This window comes from Centropristis striata, chromosome 11 (assembly GCF_030273125.1).
Source record: "Centropristis striata isolate RG_2023a ecotype Rhode Island chromosome 11, C.striata_1.0, whole genome shotgun sequence".
NCBI classification, from domain to species: Eukaryota; Metazoa; Chordata; class Actinopteri; order Perciformes; family Serranidae; genus Centropristis; species Centropristis striata.
The window spans coordinates 12903475-12916143 of NC_081527.1; the positions used below are offsets into that span (position 1 = coordinate 12903475).

Sequence of the window (12669 nt, forward strand, 5' to 3'; positions counted from 1 at the left end):
CAGTAAAGCCAGCTTACCATCACCATTTATTTCTGTTGGCTCTATATTTAGAGCAGTTAATGAGTCTGCTATGTTGTTCACCAGCTTTCACACTCCAACTACATTTAACTGGAATAATCTTTACCATTGTGAGCTGCCATTTTGCATATGTTGATGTACATCAGAGTGGAAACGATTAGGCCTGTACATCAGTCAGTCTTGGCAAAATTAACAATAGTATGTGGATTAAAGAAAAGGTGGTAGTAGTAGCAGTAGTGCATTGGTACAGGAAAATATGCAAGGTTTTCCCAGTTTAGTGTGTATTTAATAAGTGATCGATACTGCCAGTATGGTATGCTGTCACATTTTACTAACTGAAATGGGTATTTTCACTATTTGCTGGAATTTAATACACTAAATGAATATTGAATTCACCTTTTTATTTGTCCAATCTGCTGAAATGGAGGGGCAGGACTTATGAACATACTGCAGCCGGTCACCAGGGGGCAATCCAAATGTTTTGGCTTCACTTTTGTCATGTTTTGCATCTTTATATATAGTTTATGGTTGCAACCCTAATGGTAAACCTGCCTGGCACACAGAAAGACTTGTGTGAATCACTTATTTGCAGCCCACTGTATCTGAATTTGATTCCACTTAGCCACCGTAGAACAGCATTCATCTGCTGTACATCCTGTTAATATGACGAGTGCAGCTCTCGTAATGGCATCGTAATTGAGAGTCAAACAGAGGCTAAAGTAAGAATCAACACTGTCAACGTGACTGTACACAAGTAAGAACTGTGGTTTCTAGGAACGTGGATGAGCATTAATGTGACATTGCAAGGACACGCTGCAGAGCTGAGTGGATGTAAGAGTTGTGTGCATAGACTGGGTTGTCCTATATCTTGTTGGTTTAACCTTGAACACACACGAACACGCACACACACAGCAGTGCAGCTACAGAAGCAGGTGGTAGAGGACATCCAGAATTACAACGGGTGATGAAAGTGTTTTTTTTTTCCCTAAACAAGAACAGCAGGCAGAGATAGACTGATAGACGAGCTGATCTCATATGTCGCTCAGGTCCTCGCAAGACACTTCACACCTCCAAAATAAGATACGTTCCACTAATTACAACCTGTTACAAGATAAAGACGTTTTCTCAAAGGGTATCTCCACTGTCAGGAGTCTTTATTTCTGCAGCTGCACACATCGAGTGGAGATGCTTGGTCTTAAATCTGTTTATTTTTCTTACTTTTTTACTGTTCCTCTCTCCCTCTTGTTCCATCTGAATGACTTCCATTGTTGTTCTGCCCCATTTCCCTGCATTTTCCTTTCAGTTGGCATACTGGGAACTGGGTGCCACTGCATTGATTGGGGTCACTTGTTTCTAAGGCTTCTGCATGTACAGTGCAGTTCAGTAAGCCATGTGTGCAAGCAGCAGTGCCTGACTGTCAGTGTTTCCTCAGGTGGAAGAGTTTGAGGAGGGCTGGGGGGAGTTCATTTTGGTAACGTGTCCCTCTCTTCCATCCCACTCTGCTCTGTAATTAAGGCCAATTAGACGTGGTCATTACTATTAATTGAAACTGATGATACTGTAAAATCCATGTGGAGGTAGCTATGAGGCTAACACTCAGTGGAGGGAGAAGGACAAAGAGGGGATAATGGGCATTAAATTACCATGTTTATGTTTGTGTATCATTTGTTTACGGGTTTGATGGTAGAAAAGTGGCTGTCAGATTGTCCTCCAGCACACAAACAAATCACAACAGAAACACACCATCCAGACCATCAACAAAATCGAATCAACTCGTCCTGGGAGCTTTTTTCCACTAGATTTCAGCCATTACCCTATCCTGTCTTCTCTACCTCAGATGGTTTCTGAGATGCAGACAAGCAAGGCTTATTATCTTACTTTGTTGTCAGAGGAAACATAACAATAAGGGGGAAAAATCACAAGAATTGAGCCGGAGAAATCAGTAATGGTAAACATTTGTCAGTGGTTCACACCATTACACTTCCTGTCACCAATCAATCACACACACAAAAAGGTTCCTTGTATTAGTATTTTTGTTACCAAAGAATTAAAGGGCCAGGGTTTAGAATTCATGATCTCTAAAGACAGTGTTTGGTTTGTCCGTTATGAAATTCTGAATTCATACAACTATATATTATTAGACAACAACAGCAGCACTATTCCCACAGGTTTCCACTACCCCTCCTCTCCTCTGTGGTATGTGTGTGTGTGTGTGTCCTGCAGCTCAGACCGCAGCCTCCTGTATCCGTTACCTCCTTAACCCTGCAGTGAAGACGAAGGTCAAAGACGAGGCTGACCAGCAGCTCACAATATAGAACAGAGTAAAAGTGTAACACTATTTTAGATATTCATACTAGTGCTCCAAATTCAAAATATTTTCTTCAAATTACATTGCATCTATTTTTTAACAATCTTTTTCCCCCCAAAACAAGCTTTTCAGCAGTCAGTGCGACAGATGGTGTTTAAAATGTACTCAAAGTAATGTGATAATAATTACAAACAGGTGTCACTGCCTGCATGTATGTGCGTATGAGGAGGAGGTTTAAATATTTAAAGGTGTGCATCATCACTCTCTCTAGCGCTCTACTCCCTTCTCTCATTCATTCATTCATGCATACAGATAATATAATGTATTATGCATGTATTAAAGGCAGAGGTGCGACTAAATACACCTAATGTAACACACGCCAAAACAGTCAAAGCTAAAGCATTTCCCTCACATACTAATGCTACAGTATCTTTTCCCAACTTATAGCTTAATCTTTCTCTCTCTTTGCTTCTCCTCAGCCGAGCCTCTTCCTCTGATGGACCTGTGTCGGCGTGCAGCCCGTCTGGCGTTGGGTCGGGAGCGGCTTCAGGAGATCGAGACCCTCCCTCTGCCCCAGTCCCTGAAAAATTACCTCCAATACCAGTGACTGACACCAGCAGAGTCAACTGGAAGTACAAGGACACAAACCAAACCACCGCAAAGTCTAAAGATGGATATTGAATAAAAGGATGCAAAAAGAGGAGTCTAGATGAAAGCGTGTCCACACTGAGAGCTCCAGAGCTCTACAAACGAGAATTATTGTGGATGAACTGACGGAGGAGGTCCAGGCTTTCAAACAAAGACAGCACCAGCTTCTTTTGGATTTCAAGCTGCTTTTTTCATTTGTTTTTAACTTGAAATAAATTATTGATGATGGTATCCCATCAGTGTCTCACTCATCCAGAAAGAAAACCATGCGGTGTGGTAAAGAGGTGACGGTGTTCAGATGACCACCGCCACCTAGTGATGAGAATGAAAACTGCGCCAAGAAAGCACACTAATCCTATCCCTGGAGGCCTTTCTGACATACAGTCAGTGACCATATCATTACTGTTGGATACCATAGTGTGTATTCATGGTCTCCACTGGCACAGGTGACAGGCTGCAGAGTCCAAGAGGATTTTAGCACTGATGTTTTTATCTGATTGACTCGGGCCCGACCAGAAGCTTACATTGCGTTTAAAATAGATCAGAAACATGGCTGCAAGGTGGATGAAAAACTTAGAAACAAAAAGGCATGCCTTATGCAGACGTTTCACCAGAAGTAAGCCCTTTTCAGACATGAAATAGGTAACAATTAAAGTGATTGCTTTTTGTCCTTCAGAGATAAATGTTTGCTCGTACAATGTTTAGCACCTGGTGCACGAGAAGGCTATCTTAATTAATGATTATTGTCAGAGTAAGAGATGCTCACCACCGCTTCCCATCCATCATTTTCATCATTTAGTTTATTTCATTTATTTTCTTCTGCTGTGTATGTTTTACAATAATGGCCAAGTACAGAATGCAAATATGTTACACTGGGACTTTTGTTTGCTCATATGCTGTATGTAAAGCATTTTATACACAGGATATTTATCATTGCATGGATGACATGCAGTTAGCCTGAATGTAACTTTGAATTAAGGAGGGTCTGATGATTAATGTTAATGTTGGTGGGCTGTAGTACCCAACGATGTTATAAGTTCCTGGAAATGTTTTAATGCCCGAAAATGTAATAACTCTTTTACTTAACCTGACCAAAACTGTAATTAAATGCTGTGACTTATATTCTAATAACATAAGTCAGTAATACCTGTCATATTTTATCAAACTCTGATATCCTCTAGAGAATTTCAGCAATTTAAAGAAGTGGATTAGACTTCACTAATATAATAAGATGTTTGCATCAAAAAGCATTATATAGCATGTAACACATGGCTAATTATTATTATTATTATTTTTTTTAATCTAGCCTGAAGCCTATTAGTTTACATTCATAGCCTGTCAAACTTTTGCTTGTTAATGTCAACTTCTTATCACATCAGTCAAAGCTAGGCTACTTTAAAGACTAGACAATGTCAGGAAGGAGTTTGATAGGATATGAAATGTTATTACATTTTTGATCAGGGCAAGTACAGATGTTATTATATTTTCAAGAAATTATTACATTACTGGGTGTGTTTTTTAAAACCTCTACTGTCCAAAGTGCATTGGGAAATAAAAAATATTTTTGGTAGCCTTATCTGACACAAAAACAATCCTCTAAATAATCTGCTCAGATGTGGCTCATTAACAGTGTTTCACTGTCTAAAAAAACAAAACAAAGAAAAACGTTTTTCTTTGTGCAGAAAATAATCTAATTACATTACACACACAATAACCTAAGTGCTGTACGATGTAAACAAAAATATTGCTAAATTCTGATTGGTGGATGGAAATAGGTTTAATCGTTTTATTTCTAAATTAGCCCCACCCACTTTAAACCAATCAGAAGAAGAAATACACAAATCTCTAATGTGAAATAACTTTTTCTTTTGAGGGATTCCATTGATCACAATGAGAAAATACTTTTTAGGGCCTTTAATAAGGGAACAAGACGTGCATTTATTCCTTTTGTGTGCATAATTTGTGCTGCTGTGGCCTTTATATTTATGTGATTATATCCAATTAAAACTTGCGCAGTGTGATAAGTGTTAAGGTAATATTACTTTGTCCGACTTATTAGGATTGCCGTCATGACTTTTCTGTAACAAGCTGCATGTCTGAAAAGGGCTTTATCATAGGAACTAACACGAGGCTGTTGAAAATGTAAAGTGGCACTGAGAAGAAGCATTCCTCACAGGAAACTAAATCATGTATTATGATGTCAATCACGACCAAAGTATTCCATACGAAGCCATGGAGCATGTAGAAGAGTCTGTAGGAGCTGTGGGTCGCCACCCGTCACAGTCCAACTAGTGCTAACATGCTGTTGGGAGGAAGAACAGCCTCACCTCCAGTTGTAGCACCCTGCTGTAGCTCACTAGTACCAGACAGTATCTGTCTGCTGTCTGCACAACTGTCTTAATGACCACAAACAACCTAACAGGACCAGAACAGAGATCTAGTCCCACTGGATCTATAATAAAGGCTGGGGCAGGATGTAGAAACATTACTGCAGCGGCAGAGTCTGACTCAGAATAGGATGCAGATGACCAATGCACAACCGCACGCGCGCACACACACACACACACACACACACACACACACACACACACACACACACACACACACACACACACACACACACACACACACACACACACACACACACACGCACACACACTGTAGACCAATCATGTTTTCTTTCCTAAAAAGGCTTGAGTCACTTTTTTTTTTTACGTCTGAGTTTGTATTTTACATCATTATTACTAATATTATTGTGAGTGTTGAGTCTGATTCTGATGATGGCAGGATGATGATGATGATGATGATTATTATTTATCACAAGCTAGTTCTATGTTTGTCTGATGAGTGATGGTTACATTCAGGTAAATTTAATACAAAGACGCTGGTGATGAAGGGAGAGAGAAATCAAGAGTTGTTTCTTTAATGCTGCTTTTATTATTATTACTATTATTATTAATATTATTATTATTATTTGTGATGGTGGTGGTCTCACCTCTTGTTTCCATCAGTTAGGATTGGGACAAAAGGACCATTCAGAAAAGTAGTGGAATGTATGGACAGACGGTGCAGTTGAGATGTCAACAGATATGAAATGTGAATAAAAGCCAAGTGAATTTGAACATTTTCTGAGAAATATTCCTTGTGTTTCTTTCCCTTCACTCTTTCTTGGCCCAATACTTGTTGTGTGTCCAAAATCACCAATGCTGATGATTTTTAGGAATGCTTGGTAAAATATACATGTTAAAGTCATCCAGATACTCTGCTGAACACTCTGAGCTGGAGTAAGTAAGATGCAAAAAGTCTGATGGTTCAACTGGGGCTGACACATTCTCAGCTTCTTTAATTGCATCTGAGGGAGCGTTTAATCTACTGAGGGAGGCCTTAGTGAGGAAAAATTGGGCTGTAAAGTATTTGGCTGCAAGTTCTCCCTATTGTCAAGTGTGCAGTTTCCACTTCAGAAAGTAAACAGCTAATGCACTGCTCATCAGCTCCTGCAGCTGTAAATACCGCTCACACTCTCACACTCAGCCAGGGAGATATTGACGCGCTCGTAGTCGAAGAAAAAAACTGCAGGGCACCACAGAGTGAAAAAGCAGACGTTGGTGAGGCATGATAACACGTGACACGTAACTCATGATATGCCTGGGATGGATCCAACAGTCAACATAACAGGACCAAAGTTTCCTCACATCACTGTCTAAAAGCAGTCAGATCAACAGTTTAATCTATTTTCTCTGTCACGTGAATACTATGTGTGGTGCATGCCCCTCAGTTTTAGGTCAGACCACAGGCGGCAATAAACCAACACAAGCTTGTTAACACTTCAGTCTAAAGGTGAAGTCAAAGCAGATCTGCCAGGTGAGATTAAGCTGTGGAGCGTGCCAAAAAGCAGACAGGACAAGAAAATAGGATGGCAAAGGTTGTAAACAAAAACCGAGGGAGCCAGACTGGCAGTAAATTACAGAGCAGCAGTGAACAAATAGCATCCTGCATCTGGCCAAATCTGACCCTCAAACAAAAGTTTTCCATTTTATAATTTGCATTAAAACTTTTGCACAATTTTTCACGCTTCCCTTTGAGTGTTGCTAATCTATTAAATACATTTTAAGTCTCATAGTGCAGCATAAAGTATACCAAATGAGTATGACAGTAGCATAAGCTGCTGTAATCCTGTTATCACCTCCAAGCAAATAGGAAAAACTATACAATCCAAAAACAACCAGACACTAAAAGGGCACTCAGAGAGCACAGACCTCCACCAGGGCAATGCCCTATCTCTCTCCATGTTAACTAAAGTGAAAAACTTATCCACCCGTGATTTGGATCCGTTCCAGATTTTATTGGGCTCTTCCTTGGCCCATGCTTAACCCAGTTTCATGAAAAATGAGGCCAGTAATTTTTCTGTAAATTCTGCTGACAGACAAACAAACCAACAAATCTCCTTGGTGAAGGTAACTTTGTTAAACTACTGTCACGGCTGCCACTCAACAATGCTTTAAAAAAATGGCCCACAACCTTATTATTGTCCCATGTTCTCCCAGTCCCTGTCCTTATACTCACAGCATCGTTTTTTCTCTGCTGCTTGTATTATTTTAATCATCAAATAAGAATATATTTTTAAAAAATCAACAGACCAATTTACTGTTTACCAACAATGATGATGTATTTTGTGTGCAGAGCCTAACTGGTGGCAGAAAGTGACAGTTAGCTGCTGGTCCAGAGCAGTACAATTGTCAAATAATATGAATCGTCATGGTCAAATGACATATTATCTTACATGACTAAAAATTTACTGTTACTATGTATGTAAATGTTACTTTAAGTCGGCAGGAACTCCAAGGGAAACAACTACTATTAACGACAGATCTATGTAAACAATGAGGAAAAAGAGGGAAACAGAAGAGTTTCAGGGGTAATGATGCCTGGCTGTGTCGTTGGATGTAGGAACAGGACGGTAAAAAAAAAACAAAAAAAAACTGTCCTTCATTCTTGACATTTTTTGAGGGGGTCATTTTTGGACATCCCATAATATGGTGTTTTTTCACTATTTTTGGATAAACTATACTACTACATGTATCAACAGACTGTAATTGACCCATTTCTAGCATTTTTAGGCATTGCAAAAATTGACCATTTTTGACAAAAATCGACATACTATAGTATGACTTTTTTTGAGCTGGTCATTTTTTGACATCCCATAATATGGTGTTTTTTCGCTATTTTTGGACAAACTATACTACCACATGTATCAACAGACTATAATTGGGCCATTTCAAGCATTTCAAGAAATTTTGAAATTTTACCTTTGCTGACAAAAATTTGGCATACTTTAGTCAACAGAATTTTTGGGTTATTTCAGCAGTCCAGTCCGTCTGTTTAATGGCTTGCAACCATAAACGTCTCCGTCTATCTTCAAACGGCGTCATTGACAAAAGTAATCGATGTGAATGAATGCCAAAGTTTTCAAAAAACCCTGTTTCTGTTCTGACATCCAACGGCACAGTAAGACATTTCCATGTCCTGAATGAGAGGTGAAAGCAGAGGTCTCGCCCCTTTCTTCAATTGAATGAATTGGAGGTAAATTCCATTCTGACAGCATCATAAAATGTACACTTCATCCAGGTTGTTTTACTGGCTAAAAGCACCATAATATATATACCATTTCACTGAAAAAAATTGTTTTATAATTAGTATACTAGTACTAGTGCAAGTTGTATATTTATTGTATAAACTCAATATGCATTACAGCCCATTTTAGACTGTTGCAATATAATATATTATAATATTAGATTATTATTACAGATACATTAACATGCAGCACTAACTTTGTAGCTGGTTGACGTGGAGCTGATTCTAATTGATATACTCTTGGTCACATTTCATGTTCCATATAAAATAAAGTGACTATAGCCATCAGATGAATGTAGTGTGAAGTAAAAAGAAGACTAATGGCAAGGCAAGTTTATTTGTATAGCACAATTCAACACAAGGTAATTCAAAGTGCTTTACATACACATAAAACAGCAAGACACAATTGAAAACAGTAAAAACAGTCAATTAAAACAGGGAAGATACAGCAGGATAAAAAAAAAAAGAGATAAAATAATAAAAAGCACAAGTCAAACATTGTGTAGTTAAAAAGTAAGGGCAGTAGAGTAGAGCAGATAAGTGGTAAAGTTAAGAGTACGCTTCAGTAAACAATAGTGTTTTTAGTCCTGATTTAAAGGAGCTGACCGTTTGGGCAGACCTCAGATCTACAGGTAGTTTGTTCCACAGGTGAGGAGCATAATAACTGAAAGCTGCCTCACCCCGCTTAGTTCTTGTTTTTGGGACACGCAACAAGCCAGTTCCAGATGACCTAATGGGTCTGGATGCTTCATAGAGAGGGAGCAGATCAAGCATGTAATTTGGTCCGAGACCATTCAGAGCTTTGTAGACCAGCAGTAAGATTTTAAAATCTATCCTCTGACTCACAGGAAGCCAGTGTAGTGATTTAAGGACCGGTGTAATATGGTCCAGTTTCCTGGTGTTTGTGAGGACTCTGGCGGCAGCATTCTGGATCAGCTGCAGCTGCCTGATTGATTTTTTGTTAAGACCTGTGAAGATGCCATTGCAGTAATCCAACCTACTAAAAATAAATGCATGGATACGTTTTTCCATGTCTTGTTTGGACAGAAGACCCTTAATTCTAGCTATGTTTTTCAGGTGGTAATAGGCAGATTTAGTGATAAGCTTTAGATGGCTGTTGAAGTTCAGGTCTGAGTCAATAATTACACCAAGATTTCTGGCTTGATTTGTAGCTGTCAATGACATAGAGCCAAGGTGAGCGCTGATCTTAGATCTTTCATTTTTAGGGCCGAAAATGATCACCTCTGTCTTCTCTGCATTTAGCTGAAGAAAGTTCTGGCACATCCACTCATTGATTTGATGAATACAGTTACTCAATGAGAGTAAGGGACTGTAGTCGTGTGACTAATAGTACTGTGCAGTACATGTTATATGTTAATTACACCCCAGCTGTGACAATACTCAAGCTCTGAAGAAACCTATGAAGTAATAACAACAAATACAGTATGAAATACAAGAATACAATATTTGAAGAAACAATAACCTTGTAGAGGAAAACACTTTCTACTGTATCTCTGCCTGCTGCACACAGACGCTGCTGCAACATTCATTTCAAACATTTAACCCTGACGCTCGCTAACGCAGGAACAAAGAAACAAAGCTGCACTTTGCTTTCATTCTGGGACTTTAAGGAAGCTGAGGTGTGAAAAGGCTCCACAACACATTTCTCTCCTGGGTTGCCTTCAGCATGCAGATGAAAAATAAGGACATTTTCTCTGTATTTCTGATTAACAAATGATTCAGAGAAATAGCAGTGATGCTGTTCTGCAGTATTCTGACTCTCTGTCGTCGGATTTTACATTAAAAATGACTTCCTGAGTGAATGTGCTGAGAGAAACAAACATTATGTGTCGAGTGTGCCAATGCTCTTGTCAGATAAAATTGTTATGACTGCCACCATCTGGGACTGCATGGGCTGTTTTGGTTCAAGGTCTGTCACCACATCTGTGGCACTTTCAGTCAACTAATGCAACCCTAAATATATATATATATATATATATATATATATATATATATATATATATATATTTAAAGGACAAATGTCACATTGTTGCAAGAAGAAGTAATGATAGAAAAGGAACGCACACAATACTTGTTTTAAGACCTGGTCGTTTGTATCCGGCACACACTTACTGAAGTAGATGACAACTGCAGTGTCTCAAGTACTACAATTAATCAACACGGTGACAAAACACAGCTCCCCCACATGCAGCAGTGAAGAGGAGGTGTGTGGCTCGTGTCTATAGAAAAAGGACGAGTTGAAACAGGTGGGAAATAAACAGAGATGTCAAGGAGATAAAGTCCTTCCTGAGCTCTGATAGCAGGGTTCATGTCACTGTTATTAGTCAACTGTGTCACACCAGTTAGAGTGTAACACAGCATTTTAAAGTATAATGTACTCCACAAATACTGCATGTCCTCTTATGGCAAACCAAAACATGGTGCGTACGAAAATATCAATAAACAATACACTGTTTTGTAATACTGTATGAATTCACAAAAACACTATTGATATTGAATAAGTAGTTTGCATGCAAAAATTCGTAGCAGACAGATTTTTTTAAAAGTAGTGTTAAGATTTTGGATCTTATAAAGACGGTGATAAATGCAAATGCAGAGTCCTCTATTCTGACTACATATGCAAATGGCAGTGTGTTCTTTTTTATTAACTGTAAGGCAGTTTTCCTAAAATTTGATTTAGTATTGCAGTATATTGAACCATCCAGGCATCATGATACACAGTCCAAGTATACACTTAAAACTGGCATACGTTTTCATGTATATGTTGATTCAATTCACTTTTTTTTTTAATAATTAGCAAATTCATTAGTTAGTCATATGCCAGGAAAATAAATATAATAGGTTTTCCAGAAGTGATGGCTTCAATTTTTTTGTTTGAGCTGACCAACAGTCCAGAGAGATTCAATCTACAATCATATAAAAACAGGCAGAAACAGCATTTGAGAATCAAGAACTTAGAGCAGCACTGATTAGTTGAGCGACAGACAATCAATTGTTAAAGTAATTTCTCATGCAAAATGACAGAAAATTCTGTTTACAGCCTCTAAAATATGGATATTTCTGTTTTATAATAATAATATAATATGTGTTACATGCTGCCCTATATGGAGATAACTTTTGTTTAAAATTTCTTTAAAAAATTATGGATTATTAGCAATAATAGAAAGCCTGTGTTACACACTGATGACATTACATTTGAAAGAAATAGTAATTTGCCATTCAGGAAGAGTAGTGAAACATGCTATTACATTAGATGATGGGAAATATAATATCTAGTGTTTTCAGACCATGACCTACTCTATGGTACTGTATACTATGGATTTTTTTTTTTCATTCAGACAAAAAAAATAAGGATTTCTCTACCTATACTCCTTTGATATAGATATTTCAGATATTCACTGAAACCAAAAGTCTTGATGGTGTGTGATGCAGATTATTATGTAGGGAAAAAAACCCTCAATGCCATAATTAGTTCCCATAAAGTCAATATTGCAGTGAAATAATTATACCAATGGGCTTTTTGGAAGACAGTGGTCTTGTTTCCAACTCAATTAGCAGGTAGACTTAGCATCTAGACACCTGAGTTTTCCAATAAAAGAGGAATGCAACAATAACAGCAATTACTTGACTGGATACATGCATAAAAAACTGCTCAGCTTCTAAGGCTCACAGTACTCAAAAAGACCACCAGTAATAGAAGTAATCACTTCACTATGCAACAATACAACACAGTTAAAAAAAACTTCAGGTTAAAGTTCTCAAAAATACTCATTCTCCAGATGAAATGTGTGATTCACTGTTAAACGTATACATCTCAATTTGCTTTTGTTATTCTCACAGATGCTGTTATGTATAGATATATGAACTTCAGTGTGTTGTTGACACAGCCTGAGTTTTGCTGCCCTCAAGTGGCCAAAGAATGATACTATTCAAGTTTCAGATCTGCTGAGTCTACAACCTTTGGGAACGAACATTGTTTGAATTGAGATAGTTATAATAATTGACAGAATGGCAACCCAATTTTTAACAATCTACATATTGTT

At 38.1% G+C, this 12669-nt stretch overlaps 1 protein-coding gene across 5 annotated transcripts in view; it reads left to right on the forward strand.

The window, feature by feature from the left end:
* LOC131980523 (SPRY domain-containing SOCS box protein 4-like) overlaps positions 1–6096 on the forward strand; it is an 81432-nt gene extending 75336 nt beyond the window's left edge. For all 5 annotated transcript variants that reach the window (XM_059344772.1, XM_059344774.1, XM_059344775.1 and 2 more), the window contains one exon: positions 2806–6096. In XM_059344772.1, coding sequence (XP_059200755.1) covers positions 2806–2933 — 128 coding nt within the window. In that variant the 3' untranslated portion in view covers positions 2934–6096. The remainder of the gene's footprint in view (positions 1–2805) is intronic.
* Positions 6097–12669: the final 6573 nt, after the last annotated feature.